The sequence below is a fragment of the Staurois parvus genome, unplaced genomic scaffold (assembly GCF_062004578.1).
Source record: "Staurois parvus isolate SC_StPar_1 unplaced genomic scaffold, SC_StPar_1.0 ptg000153l, whole genome shotgun sequence".
In the NCBI taxonomy this organism is placed as follows: Eukaryota; Metazoa; Chordata; class Amphibia; order Anura; family Ranidae; genus Staurois; species Staurois parvus.
Genome location: NW_028317949.1, coordinates 20,714,772 through 20,732,778, shown reverse-complemented (window position 1 = coordinate 20,732,778; position 18,007 = coordinate 20,714,772). Strand labels below are relative to the sequence as shown.

The 18,007-nt window shown below is 39.8% G+C and overlaps 1 protein-coding gene across 1 annotated transcript in view; it reads left to right on the top strand.

Annotated features, from left to right (window-relative positions):
* The window catches only part of DROSHA (drosha ribonuclease III), a 392,901-nt gene that overhangs the window by 111,305 nt on the left and 263,589 nt on the right, over positions 1–18,007 (top strand). Inside the window, exons 10-11 of the mRNA XM_089674845.1 lie at positions 6,565–6,636; positions 15,829–15,910. Of these exons, the coding sequence (XP_089530971.1) occupies positions 6,565–6,636; positions 15,829–15,910 (154 nt within the window). The remainder of the gene's footprint in view (positions 1–6,564; positions 6,637–15,828; positions 15,911–18,007) is intronic.

Genomic DNA, 18,007 nt, shown 5'->3' with positions numbered 1-18,007 from the left:
CCTGGCTTTATCCAGTGGAAGCCTTCTGCCCTTCAACTAGTGCTCATGCCTGTAGCTCTACTCTACTGTGTTGATTGGCTAGCAGTGATTATACACCAAAGAACCATAATGTGCCTTCTTTGGTACACATGTGAAGGATCTCATTGCCTCAAATGTTGGTGTGTGGAATGTTAGTGCTAGGAATGTCTTTTACAATTGCCCTTTGTTGAGGAATGCCTTTTTTGGCAAATCTCTAGACAAACCTTATCAAGGAGGTCACTGGAGGAAAGAGTACCTTTTGCCCCAGAAAAAGAAAGCAACATCTCCATCTTGGGAACCTTTAATCTCTGAAGCTAAGAGGTGTTCCTTTCATTTCTTCCAAGCCTTCAAGGTAAAGCTTGGAAGTTGCACAAGTCCTTGACACCCAAGACCTCTATGTCCAAGAACAAGCACTCCTCTCAATGAGGGAGGGTGCCCAAACTTGTGAGAGTAGGGAGATTTCTGGACGAGTTTGTGGCCATCTGTTCCTAGGATGTTTTGGTCTAAACCGTTGAATCCAGAAAGTAAAAGCTAGTATTTTGGTCTTTTCTTCCATCCCTCAAAGACTGGCATACCTCCACACTGCTAAGGCACAGCTCACAAGCAGTCATAGCTGTTGCTGCAGAAGAGTAAGGGTTCCAGGATTTTTATTCAATCCTGTTCACTGTTCCCAGCACCAAATGGGGCATCCACCCTATACTGGATCTGACCCATTCATGGAATGCACCAGATCAGTCCTTCCTTCCTCTGATCCCTGAGACCTTCTGGCCTTTGTCCCCATCTTCCCAGCACATCAACACTTTTGCATTTTTCTTATTTTGTTTATTATCTGCACTATTATCTGTATAAACTCTCCAAAAGTTTCCAAAAATAAAGTGAACGCAAACTCAAAAAAGCAAATATTTACTATCCAAGAAATATACACGGATTGAGTAAGGACACTTTGTATTGTAATAGTGATATTGTATTTGGACAAAGAACTTGTTTTGTTAAATATTTGGTTTTTACACCACCTATTTTGTGTCAGTGGAGCGCAACACTATTATATATTTCTTGGATTTGTTATGACACATTGGTATGGGTATGTGTAATGTGTAGGCGATCTACTGTTTTTTTTTATTTATTCTAATAGTTTAATAATTTACAGCACTTTATTGGTTAATATATATAATTTTTTTGGCACCATATTAGCTCGCAAGACCCCACATATTAACTTTTTCAAATATTTACTATGTTATAAGGAATATCTAGAAATGTTAAAGCTGAACTCCGACATATAATAATAAGCATTGAATGTGTGGTGATTGGAATCACAGTTCCAGTTGGAGTACACTGATCATAACGAGTTGCTCGCTTGGCACTTTGTCCATCGAGAAAACATCTGGCGTTCTCTTTACAGATTGCAGGGTGTTCTGTGATTGGAGAAGGTGCAGAACCACATCAGAATCTCCTCTCCTCTAATCACAGAACTCCTTGCATTCTGTGAAATGAGTGCAGGACATTTTCTTAGTGGAGGAGATGCCAAGTGAGTGACTTGATTTGTTCAGTGTATTCCAGCTGAAACTGTGGATCTGATCTGCGGATGCTCTACCATTACTATATTGTAAGAATTAAGTTGAAGTAAAAGTTTCACAGATGCTGCAGAATACACAATTGGCACATACTTTCAGTGGTAATTTATTTTTAAAGTGAAAATTTCTAAAAATCGCTTTTGGCCAGGGTTCAAATTTAAATGCATCTAAGCAATACCCTGAAACATCTGCCTTGTCTAGAATTCCTCCTGAAAAATAGTGCATTTGTTGTATGACTGTGCCCTGGCTGATGTTAGGGTGCTACAGCCTAAAAGCTGTGTATTTGCAGTGCGAGATCTAAGACACTGCTTCATCTGGCTGCTAATTTCCGGAGAGTTATATAATGTCAGTACTGTGCTGCTCACTCTTTCTTTGATAGAGGTTCTAACATGAGGAAGCAAAACCCTGTCTCTACCAAGATGGCTGTCTGTACGAAGACAGCCTACTTTATTAAATTGTTTTGCAATTGTACTGTCTGTCCTCACGTTGTAAAGCGCTGTGCAAACTGTTGGCACTATATATATCCCCTATTATAATAATAATAGAGACTGTGCAGGACAAGGCATGGTAAATCTGTAATGGGAAAAAGATCAGCTGCAGGGAAACCACAGATAATATTGGAAACTAGCCCTTTGTCTGCCTGTTTGTGGGCACAGCTTCTAGAGTTCAGTGCTGGAGGTTAATGTAGTTTCCAGTGCATCTATAAAATTTTGAAGTCTGCGACATGGTTCTGGAGGTGAATTTTATTACAGGTACTTATATAGTGCTGTCAATTTACATATATATATTGTACATTCACATCAGTCCCTAAACCTCAAGGGGCGTACAATCTAAAGTCCCTAACTTACATTCATACATACACATACTACCGCCAATTAAGATCCAATCAACCTGTCAGCAGGAAACTGGAGTACCTGGTGGAAATCCACGCAGACACAGGGAGAACATGCAAACTCCAGGCAGGTGGTGCCGTGGTTGGGATTTGAACCAACATCCCTTGTAGCCAGGCAGAAGTGCTAACCATTTAGCCACTGTGCTGAATTGACTTACAGTGGGTTATCTTGTTGGCTAGCTGTGCCCACAACCTACACATGCAAATCAGTGTCTTAGGAAAAAACTTGAAGCTGTTATTCTCCAGAACAGTTGTGGAGCATTTTCGCCAAACAGTTCATTCAGCAAGTAAAAACTAATTCAAGAAAATAGCTTTTGACATAGTATTTTAATGTTGATATGTTTTCATATCGTTTTCTACTGAATCATATTGCGTAGTACTAAGTATCTCTGAGATATCTCTGGCTTTAAGTGCAATGTAATAATGTGTTGCCATCCTTCTGATGTTATAGTCCCTGAAATGGACCGACTGATGTAGCGGACTCGTCTTATTTCTTGTCCGTGTCTGATATTTAAAATGTGTGTAAATACATTCTTTTACCTCCACAGTAGTTATGGGTTGAACGGCAGACAATCCATGAGTCCGTCCAGCAGAGTGTGTTAGCATTCAAAGGGAAGTGGGTCTATGCTCCCCACAAGATTTATATATTACACCTTATGCACAGACCCTAAATCTGCATACTGTCAGAATCTGCTCTGTGTATTCAAACAATTGATAGCCTGGAATAATCTAAATATTTCAGTAAATCGGCACTTTCAATTTCATGCACTTTATCTGAACATGCTGTAGCTATCATCCTCTTGTTAACCACTTCCCGTCCGGCCGTTGTATATAAACGGCCGGACGGTGGCACTGCAGGGTCGGGTGGCCGTCTATAAACGGCCTCCCCGCACCCTGCTTGTGCGCGCTCCCTGGGAGCGCGCAGCACCGCGATCCGGTGCCCACTGTGTCCTCCGGACACAGTGAAACACCGATCGTCGGACGGGACCTCTGTACGAGGTCCCGATCACGAGATCACTGATTGGCCAATCAGTGATCACATGCAAAGTAGTAAGCAAGATGCCACTTGTGACATCATTGCTTACTACGTGTGAAATCTGTGAATGATCACAGAGGTCACATGGTACAAGGCTATTCACAAAAGCCTTGTACCATGTGACAAGCTGTGACCAATCACAGCTCACTCAGTACTTCTCAATGAGTGCAGGAATGCACACAGAGAGAAAGAGAAATGATTGCTTTTACATCCTATATGGGTGTAAAAGCAATCAGTGTAAAAAAAAAAAAAAAAAAATCTTCATCACCCCCCACAAGTAGTACAGTGTCACCATGGTGACACTGTACTGCTAGGGTGACCGTATGTAAAAAAAAAAAAAAAAATAAAAAATAATAATATAAAAAAATAAAATAAAAATGTAAAAAAAATGTTTAAAAATTATAATTTTTGCTTATAAACTAATTTGGATTTTTTTTTTTTACTAAAAAGATAACGGAATAAATTTTGGCTAAGATTATGATGAAATATTATTTATTTGCAAAATTTTATAAAAAAAACACTTTTTTAAAAAATTTTTGGACATTTCATTTACATAGCAAAAAAAATACAAATTCCAGTGGTGAATAAATACCACCAAAATAAAGCTTTATCTGTCTCAAAAAAATGGTAAAAAATTCATTTGGGTACAGTGTTGCATGACCGCGCAATTGTCATTCAAAGTGTGATAGCGCTAAAAGCTGAAAATTGCCCTGGTCAGGAAGGGGGTAAAAGTGTCCGGACAGGAAGTGGTTAAAAAACCTTTAATTATCTCGCTGGTTCTAGAGTGTTAGGCTGGCCATATACTATACAATTTTCTGTCCAATTTCCTTTAGATTTACCTTCAACTATGTAGTACAAGAGCCTGCCTAATTGGATACAATGGAAAGTGTTGTTAGGTTTGACCTATTAGATGGTTTTTGGTAAATCTAAACCAAAAATCTCAAAACAATTGTATAATGTATGGCCAGCCTTAGAATGCTGATGGATTGGATGTATGTGCAAGTAGTGATGTATCCTATTTCTGTTGGACAACAAAGCTTTTTACTAGTATTGTACTTCAAAGAAAAAACTTGGCATAGATTACAGATATTATACGTAGTTATTTTGTGTTCAAGATGCTAACAAAACAGCTCAGTGCTATATTGTTGGCAGGTTCACATCTGTGTGGTGTGCTTTTTAAGTTTTAGTGAGAGAGCACATCAGTGTACAGGTACGAATAAAAGCATGTCCAATCTCACAAGCTGTTTTCAAAAGAAAGTAGGCTTTACAAGTTTGCTTATGCAAACAGACATAGATGGAACAATGCAAAGGGAGTCATTAGAGCTTAAAACGATCATGAATGACCATAAAAAGTAATCACGTCATACAGGGTAAAAAACTGCGCTTTAAAGATCCAAGATACTATGTGCAGAGTGCAAGATAATAAGCCTTTTGTGAAAAAAATACAGAATAAAATTGAGTTGAGGGAAAGAAAAGGAGAGATGGGGGATGTTCATAGTCTCCCATAAGCCATGTAGTGAATGTCAGCCCGACGGTGAAAGAACGTCTGTGTCCCCTAAAAAGCTTTGCTAGGGCTCCAGGTAAGTTCACTCAAAATTAGGAGACAAAAATGGTGAACCCAGGGTTGACGAATTTGAAAGGGTTTTGACACTGTCAAGTAGGGTAGCTTTAATTTAACTTTGAATCATCAATTGTGTTATTCTATTTCTAGTCTCAAGGAGACCTACAGTAAAGTGGAAGTCTTCCAGGCTTTAGCAATGGTTTGCTGGAAGCAGTTGTCTCGTACAAGAGTGATTTAAACTGTGAGGACATCAAATCCAGGCGATGTTTGTTCAGTAACACTATGGTGGGGTCAGGCGAAAAGGTGACATCAAAGAGAAGGACAGCATTCCAAACAGTTCAGTCCAGTATGAAAAAAAACTATAGGGCAGGTCCACCAAATGTGCAAGCCCCTATCACAAAGGAGCAGATACCGGTCCTGCTGGTGGGTTAAGGATCTTCTACGGCCCTGTCCAGGTCTCCTAGAGTAACTGCGTGTTTCCTGGAATCTCCTCCATGCTCTTGAGACTGTGCTGGGAGACTTCTGGCAATGGCACGTATTGATGTACCATCCTGGAGGAGTTGGACTGCCTTTGTAACCTCTGTAGGGTCCAGGTATTGCCTCATGCTACCAGTAGTTACACTGACCATAGAGAAATGCAAAACTAGTGAAAAACAGTCAGAAAAGATGAGTTGGGAAATAAATGTCATTGGCCTCTACCTGTAAAACCATTCCTGTTTTGGGGGTCATCTCATTGTTGCTCATCTAGTGCACCTGTTTTTAATTTCATTAACACCAAAACAGCTGAAACTGATTAACAACCCCCTCTGCTACTTAACTGACCAGATCAATATCCCAGGAGTTTAATTGACTTGATGCTATACTCTGATTAAAAAGAGTTCCTTTAATTTTTTTGAGCAGAGTAGTTGGTTTCCAATGGTACAATATTTATGGTGGAAGATTTAGTGGGTGTGTTTTTTTTTGTAAATATATGCATTGCCATTGAACTATACATAAAGCGCATGTAAGATGCAGCAAGCAGGATTTCTTTTTTTACATACCCCACCTAAAACACATAGATATCAACAGAGTCTTAAGGGCAAATGTTTAATTTAAACAAATTCTACTACCAAATATGATATGTCATTTTTATTTAATAATAATAGAAAGAGTTTTTTTTTTTTTTTTTTTGGAACAGACAAAAGTGATTTGTTTTCTGGGTTTGTATGGATTAATAAACTGTTATTGGCTTGTTAAATAATACCCAGTGTTGTACTATATTAATTTCTTAAATAAGTGAAACCCTTTTGACCACTAGATGGTGATATTGGTCTGCAGTGGTACAATGGTTAAACTTTGTGGCAGATGAAAGTCCATCTCTCATTCTCCACTACTTATTTCTCTCTTTGTTTTATACACTGCCTTCATTTGGAGCTAAGTGCTCTCAGAAATGCTGCAGTCTTGCATTATCCCTTAAAAATGATTACTGTTCTTGTTGCTTTTGCAGATTCCCTTGTGCAAAGTAATCCGGTTTAACATTGACTACACAATTCATTTCATTGAGGAAATGATGCCCGAGGTAAGGAAACGCGTGTAACCCCTTTATTGCTAGAGTCTAGCAAGTGAAAGTCTTTGTCAGCCTCATGATATTTAATTGATTAAACATGGACTTGGGCAATTTTCTGTGTACACATTTTATTGCTGTTCCCCTGATATCAGAGCACTAAAGAAACAGGAATGGATTTTGTAATAAGTAGCAGAATCCGCTTCTACCACCTTCATTACAGCTTTATCCTTTGATGTCCTGCCAGCTCACTGTTGTTGACTGTGCTAAAACCCATCGGGATACACAGGCTGCAGGTGAATTAGAGGGTCACAACTCTACCTCATTTCAGACATTGAGGTAGTTCATGGGCAGGACACACATATGCATTTTATTACATCAGCACCTTCTTACAGCCGCAGCAAGTAAGTCAATAGCAAATTAACTCACTTCACTTTTATGGTACAGTCCGTTTTGTTCTTGTCTGTTTCATCTAAATGAATTAAAAAGGTGACATTCAACAGACAGAGGATTTTTTTTTTTGCAGTTTACAGTGCACTGTTTCTGAATATAACGCCTCTGCAGTATATGAAACATTCTTCAGTCCTCTCCTAGCTTTCAAATTGAAATGGTCATTTTGCCATGTTCTGGCTGTGCTTGCACGGTCCTGTAACTTGGCATCCATTTAGAAGACATATCTGCCATATTGTATTGCTCACAATACCCTGCAGGACTGTTTTTTTCACATTATGGGTAATTCTTCCTTTAGGTAATAGTGTGTGGAGAGAGGGTCATTGAGAACTTGGTAAATGGAAGCCACCTGTAATAGACTTGAATGACTTCAATATTAGCGCACCATTGTTTGTTTTAGCTGCCAACCTCGTATACATAGGGCCAGCTTTCATTATGAAAAGGGCATGAAAATACACATTTAAATCTCCGTATTGTATTAGTCGGTTTCTCTTAAAAGAGAATCAAATCCAGCCTGGCTTAGTGTTGCAAAATATGTTTATTGCTTTTAACATAGCTTTAGGGGAGATGACAATCTTGCTTTCTCAAATAGACATGGACAACTACAGCGCTGCGTGCAGAGTATAATTAAAGCCTAATGAACCAAATGTTATTATATTAGCAGAATCTAATTTTCTCTTCATATTATGCTATCGTACGTTTTGTCCAAACATCATATCCTCCTCGCTGCTTTTTTATGCGTGCTACTTTGTTTCGCCTGATGTTTTAAAAAGTCTAAAGTGACATTTCTAAATAAGATGAATGCAGACTTCAAAATGATTCATTGTCTGCTATTGAATCTGTCTTAATGTTGGCAAACTAGCAATAAAGTACAGCGGGGAACCTGCTAGTCTTAACATAGTCTTATTGTCATGCTTGGCTGCCTATGTGCGTACAGATGCTTAACAATGCATCTTTGTCGCACTGAACATAGCAGAGGTGTATTGAGCTGGATGTAATTTGCATGGTGGGAGTTTATATATAAAAAAAAGCTGTTTGTTTTTAAATAAGCTTTCTTGTTCTAGGTTCATAATGATCTATAGAAGCAGGGAGGCTATGATCCTCCCTAAGAGATGCTAATCTGTAGCTGAATATACTAGTGATCACTGGTTTGCAGCTTTTTAGTGATGGTCCATCTGCTTCTTAAATTACTGGTTACAGTTCAGGGGTTGCAGATATTTTTTTGGCTACAGCAAACCACTGCGTGCAAATAAAAACTGATAATTGCATCATTTAGATGGAAAATTTCCTGTTGGTCAGTTTGTACTAAATCAAAGCAATCAATCAATTATTCACCTTCAATATTACATAATTGCTGATTGCATGGTATGTGATAGCCTTCAGGCAGTAGTAATAAATATTTTAATAGAGGCAACGCAAGCAACCAGGGCAATGTATATGCAATGTAACCTATTAACCACTTCAGCTCTCACACCTGTACACTCCCCAATGCACCAAAGCAATTTTTTCATTATTGCTCTTGTCTTGTTCTTTCAGGAGTAACTTTTTCATTACACAAGATGACAAAGAAATTAATTTATTATTTTCTTTATGACAAATGGGCTTTCTTTTGGTGAAATTACTTTACAAAAATACATATGCAACCCATAGTTAAAATGGTAACAACACTAAAAAATGCATTTTTTTTTCTTTTAACTCTTCTGTGCAATTTGTGATACTCATAAAGATTTAGAGCCATGTCACACTTAAAATTTTGTAGTAGTTTACTAATTTTATCTGGGGGAGTCAGAAACCGCAAAAAAAGTCACGACTCTGCAAAATAATTTTATTCCTTCCAAAATTGAAGGGTGGATCTGGAGCCCCATACCTTTCTTTGTGTCATGCTGCTGCAGTTTTGACAGGTGGTCAGCTGGTTTCACAGCAGCTCTATTAAGCAGCTGATCTCTGTAGAGCTGGCTATTTCCCCATGTGGCCATCTAGCACGTCCCTGGATCAAACCTGTCTTAAGAGGGGGTTCTCCCCCAATCCCCCTTTATACAGTTCTTCTACCTTTGAGATAGATACATGGACAAGATCTTCTGTGGGCCTATGACATCCCTTTTTGTCCTGTACAACATTTTTTAAACCGCAGCCCAGGCAGTTATCCCGTGCCATTGAAAATTGACACAGGCTCCAATTCATTTGAAATGGATTTCTGGGATGGATCATATTGAATGTATAGAGGCCCTTAATACACGTGAACTGGGCACCTATGATCATTATCACCAAATTTGGCTCTCCACGAGGGTTTTTAGACTTTCTCCTCATAGCAGGTTGAAATGGAATAAATAGCCCCCCTTAGTAGTATATTTTCAGCTAGGCACAGTGTTTGGGGTTTTTATATTCCTTTTTTTTTTTTTAATGTAATTTTCCCTTTGTGGGGGTTGTTTTCCCTAGTTTGGATTTGTTATCTATCTGCTCAGTATTTTTTTTCCTTGCTTTATCTTGTTTATATGAAAATCTTTAATGTATTCAGATTGAAAACAATTTTGTAGTAGCAACATAATCACTGTGGTTGCTAGCGATCTGCTGCTAAGAAGGGATGTTTTGCAGCTACAGGTGAAACTTGTGTTACATGGTTTCATTCATATTTATTACTATAAGTTGCTTTTTTCAGTATTTTGTAGCTAGTCCAGTGTAGAGTGATTGCTGTCAGGAAGCCTGTCGCTGACACACTGCACATGATCATTGAGCAACTGAGCTAAAAATTGGTGTAAAATTCGCAAGTTAGTGATTAAATAGAAAATAATTATGAATTCATTAGCAAAAAAAATTGTGTCCTATAGGAGTGACAGGTGTTTCCCACATTAACCTGTTTGCTCCTTCCTCTGGTCATGCCCTTACCCAACATAAATCTATTAGAAAAGACCCTTTCACTCTGCTGATGCACATGACCATTCTGACTGGGTTACTCTCTAATCATCTGAGAAATAGAAAACTTGATTATAGAAAACATATCACAAACAGGCCTGTCCTGTATCCTCCTGTACTGTTCTGTTTTATTAAAACAAACAAAACATGTTTAAATAATTTGTTTGGATGAGGGGAGAGTTCTCACACAGAGCCCAGGTCTAGAACTTGAGGGGCTCCACAGGGATATATGCGAAAACAAAGTGCCCAGTCATACTGGGTACGACTTGCCATGCAACGTGAGTTTCAAGTCGCACGGCAAGTCACGCCTTATCGTCCGCAATTAAAGCGGTCACATTGGTGCAATTCCTGCTTAGTGGGAGTCGCACAGATTTTGAAAGTAGTGCATGCATTACTTCAGGTGCGACTTGCATAGAGATCAGTGTCTTGCAAGCCGCAAATGTCTTGCAAGTCACACCTGAAGTCGGAATGACTTCACTGGAAGTCGCACGATTTCAAAGTCATATCGGTGTGACCGGGGACTAAAGCTGGCCATACACATACATAGAGTCCTTTTGTTTAGCCTGCGGACCAAACAACAGAAATCGAGCAGATTTCTCAACCCATGCTAGAAGGAGGAATCTACTGCTGTGGCTATTGTTTTCTGACACACGACGCTATCAGAATACATCACAGCAAAACACTTTTTCTCCTGCTCTGGGAATGTACTCGGTAAAACCAGCAAGGATGTTCTGAAACATGCACTACTTGCTGCCCTCAACAGACCGGGGTGGTCCAACTTCACTGAATGCAAATAGAAAAACAAAAGAGGGTGCACCGACCTAGTGCATTATCGTTTAAAATATTTATTGAAAGAACAAGGTAAGTATTATACTCACAATGGACATAAAAACACAGGCATATCACACCGAACAAGATAATAGATCCAAGCAGCATCTGAGTCCATATGATGGAACCCTGGATGACCAACTGGCTAACGCTGTACCATTTACAGAGAGAGAAGTGTAAGTGTTTATGTATTTATCATTTACCAACATGTGAATGTGTTTTTTTTTTTTTGTTTTTTTTCTGTCATTTGATCCAAGATTGGAATCTGATGGCAGTGGGTCATGTGAAGTTAATCTCCGCCTTCGTGTGGACTTGATACGGCCCACTGACATTATCTATTAGCCTATATAAGAGGAGTGCAGACACTTGACGTGTTGGCTCTGAGGAAGAGGTTGTGTCCTCGAAACGTGTTGGCCAGTTGGTCATCCAGGGTTCCATTGTATGGACTCAGATGCTCCTTGGATCTATTATCTTGTTCGGTGTGATATGCCTGTGTTTTTATGTCCATTGTGAGTATAATACTTACCTTGTTCTTTCAATAAATATTTTAAAAGATAATGCATTAGGTTGGTGCGCCCTCTTTTGTTTTTCTATTTGCATTCAATGCTGTCAGAATACATACAGTGCCTGCATCTGTTTGGACACAGCTGTTCATCCACCAATGTTTCATCTTGATCCTTCAATTTTTCGTTTGAAGGAGACCAGGCAAACTGGTGCTAAGTGATGCTGGACCCGCTGAAATATGCTTAGCATATGGTCAGTTTTAGCAATGTTGTTTGTTTTGTTTTTTTTCTTTTAGTTCAGACCAGGTTCAACTCATGTATTGACATTATGCCTCACCTTCCGTGCAATTAAATTATAGAGAATTGATGTTCTGATACTGAACAACACATCTGAAACTGTTGCGTCTCTTGTCAAGTCTCCTATAACCCATGAAGAACTTAGCACCTCCAAAAGTGCTCAGAATCTCTGCTAAACTGATGTTTTTCCAGCACTGCTGAGCAGCGACTAGTCTACCAGTGTTCGGCAGCACAGCTCATTCAAGTGGAGACACTTTGGTTTTCAATGCTGGCTTTGTCATTTAGAAGAATTCTAGCATCAAAAACACATTTGAGAGCAAAGGGCTTATGAGAGAGACCTAAATAAAATGATCAGTGGTAGCCTGGGAGCTGCTGGACAACACAGATTGCAAGTAGAGTGGTTTTTAATTAATGATTTTATTTTTTTTAACTTTGTTTTGCAGCATGAATAGTGAGTTGGACTGCTGCTGAACATTTAATGCAGCAGCCTGGGTCCCCATCAGTCTGATACATCCCTTGCTCAATGCTAAGCAGCAGTGCTTGTGGTCCCAGAGCTGCACTATGGACTGGAGTGCTAGGCAAGGGCATTTCAGACTGCTAGATACCTGTACCAGTTGTGTAAGCAAGGGTCCAACTGTCTAGCCTGAAATCACACGCTGTATATATCTCCAGTGCACACCGGACCAGAAAGAGAAGCCCACAAACATGGGGTGCTGCAGCAATTGATGGTTAGCACCATTATCAGCAGAAGTAATATGTGGCAAGTACACCGTAATCCTCTGAAAGTAAAAACTAATTTATTAGTGTTAGGCATGTCACATAAAAAGCAATGTCCTGTAACCTTTTGTCAAAATAGATAAAAATAGGTGAAGGGCCCTGTGTAGATTCTGTAGCGTTGCATTTTATGTGACATGCCTGGCTAATGCTAATAAAGGTGGTTTTACTTTAAGAGGATTGTGGTGTGAAGGCAATATATTACTTAAGCTATCTAGCCATCTGCAAGCACATAGTATGATAACCCATGCTGCAGCAGAACGTAAGTTAAGAAAAAAAGACATTCACTGTTGTATATACACAGCCTTTCTGCATTACAGTAGTACATTTGGAAATGTCAGTTGGGCTTTAATCCAGCATGCATGTTAAAGTTCTGTATTTCTCACGTTATGGTGCTTTGCATTAAGGCAGCTTAGTATTTTAGTATCTGCCAGTACACCAGATTGCAGGTTTTACATTTTTTCTTCAGTACAGCACACTACAACACCTAGTTGGCACACATCTGCATTTTGCACTAAAATAACATCCCCATTGCGATGTGCTATTGAGGTGCATTTGTTGCCACTCAGGAGGAACCACAATTGCACTTAGATTTACATGTTGCAGAAATACGTGCTAAAATGTGCATTTTACCATGCACTGCAGCAACACAGTTGTCTAAATCGGCCCTAACAAATGGTACTTCTGTACCGTGCGATCTGGTTTGTGACTTACGTTTGGGGTGTCATTAAAGAGACCTCCAGTCTCTCTCAGAAAAATTAAAAGTCAGCAGCTACAAACTTGGAGCTGGCGTGTTGACAGAGAGGGCTCTGCATGCCCATGGCCACGATTCACCACCACTGTTCTAGTGTCTTAGTGGAAGGATGTCTTCTGTCTCTTAGAAAAGCAAACCCTTTCTACTAGATGGTTTTGTCTTTTATCAAAGTTTTTTTTCTTTACTCAAGCATCTACATTTACTGCAGAGCCATGAGAGCTCTTTTGTGCAGTTTTCCAGACTGGCTGATCTTTGGCAAAGCCTTGGAGGTTGCATCTGGATCCCGCCATGCTGAAGATGCAAGACCAGCCTTTTATGTGACCCTTAGGCACTTGGCTCTGTGTGGAGCACTCTTCAGACATCTGGTGTACTGTGTCTGCTGCGGAGTGCTTTACAAGTCCAGGGCTGCAGTTTACTCACACTGGTGTGACCCTATCTGTGAAAACTTCCTGAAGAGTGTGCTCACTGAGGGCCAAAGAGGGACTTCTCTTCTTGGTTTTGCATTGGCATTCTACATTGCTGACTGTCTGGGGGGTCAGAGGGTATTTCCTGGACCACTGTTGTGATAAGCCACATAGCTTTGCCCTTCTAGAGACTGGTCTATGCGTTACTGTTCTCCAATTTCACCCCCACAGGGTTAATGTTCAGAGTTCTGGTAGTGAGTCCGCATGTGTTGCAGGCCCTCAGCAGAAAGTGTGTGGCTCAGCCTTCCTTCAGGGGTCTTTGTGGCCCCCTCATTTTGTCAATTCACTGCGCATGTGCCACTACACCTCTTATTTTGTATACGCTCACCTTCTCTTCTTAAAGTCTGGACATCCACCACTGTGATCTTCTACAAGAGATAAGCCACAGTCTCCCTGCTTCTACCGCTTTACAGTGACAAGGTCACAGATGCCCAAATAACCTCCACTTCTCCTGCAGTTGGTTTGTTTGTACCTCCTTATGGGAACATACCGTTTTGGTTCTGTGGGCCCTCCAAGCTCCATGTGAGAGTGTTAACTCTGAATGCAGTCACCTCACATGGTTCTCATTGCTTTATGCTCTTCTTCAAATTCTGTTGCTTATTTGCCTGCACCTACAATTGTTTCTGTACACTCGACTGAGGGTGACAATGTGTAACCTTTCCGGATGATTTTTTTGCCTGAGGTGCCTTTAGTTTGCAGTCATAATTCCTAGGCATGAGATCAAAGAAATGCCCCTCTGTGAGATTCTCCATAAGTGTTCCATTCAGCCATTTTCGTTCCAGACCTCTTGAACAAAACATTCTGTTAGCATCAAACAAGCATGCTCCTTCTCTCAGTCTACCCATGCATCTTTCCAGCCACATCATTAACTCTCTAGCCTGGTGAATTTCCAGCTTGGCCCTGCCAGTGACATATCACTGGAAAGGGATAACAGATGCCAGTCTTTCGGGTTTGGGAGGAGTGTTCCAATCTTTCACGGTCTGAGGAACAAGGTCACTAGAGGAAGCCAAGTTCTCCGTCAACATCCTGGAGCTCAGGACGTTAAAGATGACCTTTCACCATTGGATCCCCTTTCTCCACGGAAACCCACATACTGCATCTCCTAAACGGTGCACGTTTAGGAGATATTTGCAGTACCTACAAGTAAATCTTATTGTAGGCTTACCTGTAGGTACAAAATCACTTTAATATGGCTCTCTCTGTCCTGCAGAAACTACCCTTTAAACCCATCAAGGAAATCCCCTTAGGTAATCTCTCCTGTAAGGTAGCATTTTTATTTGTTGTTATGTCTGTTAGATGTATCTGTAAGGTAGCTGCCTATACTTGTAGGGATCCATTATTCATCCTTCACAAAGATAAAGCAATCTTTTGCCGAAGGCCATCTCTTTCTTAAAGTGGTTTCAGCCTATGGCTCCCGCTGCTCTCAGCTAAACCTATGAGAGCGGGAAGAGGGAAGAAGAGCTACTGCAGACATTCACAGCACTGGACCAAGATCGGGCTCAGGTGAGTATTTAGGGGAGCTGCATGTACAAAGTGTTTTGCCTTCATGCAGAGAATGTATTAATGTAAAAAAAAAAAACATTTTACCTTTTACAACCACTTTAATGAACTTTGTGGTTATTTCTTAATGTGTTTTTAATATTCTATGTTAAATTATGGTGTCTTATTTGCAATAGGTCTGTTACTGTAGATGTACAGTAAATCCTAACCAAGTTATTTAAAGCAGTTTGTATCTTACAAAATTTAGATTTCTTGCAGATCTTCTGCAGCCACTTTCTGTTCTCATGCATGTATTCCAGCAGTGGTGACACTGGATTTCACAGTGGGGTTTCCGATGGTGACAGCAGTGGATCATGGAACAGTGTTGAAATGACCACTTGTAGTCTTCATCAGAAGCCTGTGTGACAGGATGACAAAGCAGGAGCACAAATGGGTGATGGGAAGAGTGCTGTCACCCTGTAACAACAATAACCTTCCTGGCAGGATCACCAAGTATTATTTTAATGAAAGGTGCAGATTTAAAAATATTGAAATTTACTTGAAGTTACATTCAATTGTAAATGATTATATGAAAGTTTTGTGTTTTAGTTTGAATATACTTTTGTGATTTGGTTTAAATATACTTTGTTAATATCTGTTCACTTCATTGCCTGCCTACTTTTTACTGTTCCCCTGTGAGGGGTTAATGATAGTTTGAATGCTAATATACAATCTTTGTTTCCCTCAGCATTTCTGTGTGAAGGGACTTGAACTATTTTCCTCTTACCTGTTCAGGGACATATTAGAGCTTCATGACTGGAATCTTATTGGTATGTTTCATTTACTCTGTTTCTGAAATGCTTTACCCTGTGGACTTTAAATGCACTGAACCATTTAGTTGTCTACGTGTCCTGTCTGTTTTTCATTTTTCTGTATAAAAAGTTATTGTGTGGCTGTTTTTATTTCATGTCAGGATTCCAACTACAAATGTAACATATTTATGTTTTACCACATTTCACCTGTTTACTCCATATATCCAGGTTTTGTCTCCTATTGAGTAAAGTATAGCAATAACGAATTCCACAGTTGGATTCCTTTTATAGAATATGATTGACAAATATAAATTATGTTTATATCATTCTAAATACATTCATACTAAGATGAGTGTCACTCAGTGGGGAGTGTAGGACTTTGTCCCAGTCCTTTTTTTGGTTAGAGCTACGAAGCCCACATTGTACATTCAACCGGCTATATGCCCAAGAAATTGCGTGGGTTATCCATTGCCTCTGAATACAGATAATCTCAAAAGGTGAAAGAACTTTCATTACATTTATGATTCATTACATTTAGGATTCATAATATTTTGAGCTGTGGATATTTTGGGTGTTTTATGAAAGGATGCCAATGTGGGGGCCTATCTTGGAGTGATGCTTTTATAGTACTTTGCAGAGCATAGCAGGGGATTCATTATGCAAAGTGCATTGAGAAAGGCATACTGCAATCCAGTCTTTTGTTTGAGTGTTACAATTCCAATCAGGTATCCTTGATAAATTTGCAGCCTGATAGTAGACAGGGATATTGGGGAGGCCTATACTTGCTTCAGAATTCGTTACATTTTTTCTGTACCTATAAATAAGCAGATAGTATGACCTGAACGTTTCTCAAGAAAGTGTTGTGTGCTTCTAATTGATGTGTGCATTAAGTATAAAATGTGTGGTAGGATATTCATTTTCAAAAAACTTATTCCATGTCCTAAAATTGAAAGAGGGGAAAGTCTTTATTGTGGATGTGTATTAAATATACTGGAATGAAGATATCAAAATATTTCACTTGCGTGAGTTTGACATCTAAATGGAAAACCAGTTTGAAGGGCAGTCATGGTTTAACTTAAGTTAAAATGAGGGCTTCAGATTCCTATGGTTTTTATTAAGATTTTAGAAATAACTACATTGGTTGAATTCTTTAGAGGGTGAGTTCACCTATTCAAAAAACATGATTTAACACTGTACAGCAGGCATCACTAAATGGCGGTCCTGTCTGGACTGTGGCCACACCACTTAGCAGCCTGAGTGGACTCCTCTCACCGCTGCAGCTGTTAGTAATTGGGAGGAATGGCAGGGTGGACTCCTGTTCTGTATGTACGCTTCTGCCGCCTGCTGTCATCGCCACTGCTGTTGAATTCCAGCTGGGAAGAGGGCAGGAGGAATGGAAGGAAGGACTCCTCATCTGAATGTACCGGCTTGTCGCAGCTGAACTCAATGCAGGGAGGCGGGCGGCAAACACTGCAGGTCTACAGGGGAGCGGGAAGGGGAGCAAACCTTTCATGTGGATCACTCACTTTTTACTAGGAAGAGTTGGGCAGCTCTCATCCTCAGTGGAAACCTTCTATGCCTCCCATCTTCCCACCTGCTCTGAGTTCAGCAGTGGCAGGCTGGTACATTCAGAAGAGGAGTCCTTCCTTCCATTCTTCCTGCACAGATCTGCAAGAGACATACAAACCACACCAAGGTTCAAGGAAGAATAGACATGACTCTTGTTTGTAGACAATACTTGCTTATCCTGTAGTTCAGCTTTGTTATAAAGGGTTAATCGCACATAATTTTCATTTGTACTCCAGTGCATTGTGCTGCAATTTCCAACAATAGTCAGCCAGCATTAATGGATTCAAGTTTCCCTGATACTGTTTTTACATTGTGGCAATGTTTTTGTGAAACCTTTTGCCATGTTGGTCACTGACTGCACCTAGATTTTCCAATACAGAAAGTGAATCTTCATCGGCATGTTGTACTTCATTGTCTTGTATGCTGTAAGAAATTTGTCAACCAGCTAAATGTAGTTTGGTGCTAATTTCTTATTGACATCATTGCATCTAAGTGCCCAATCGAACTGATCAGGGATTCAGCAGGCCTTCCTAGTAAATTGTTAAA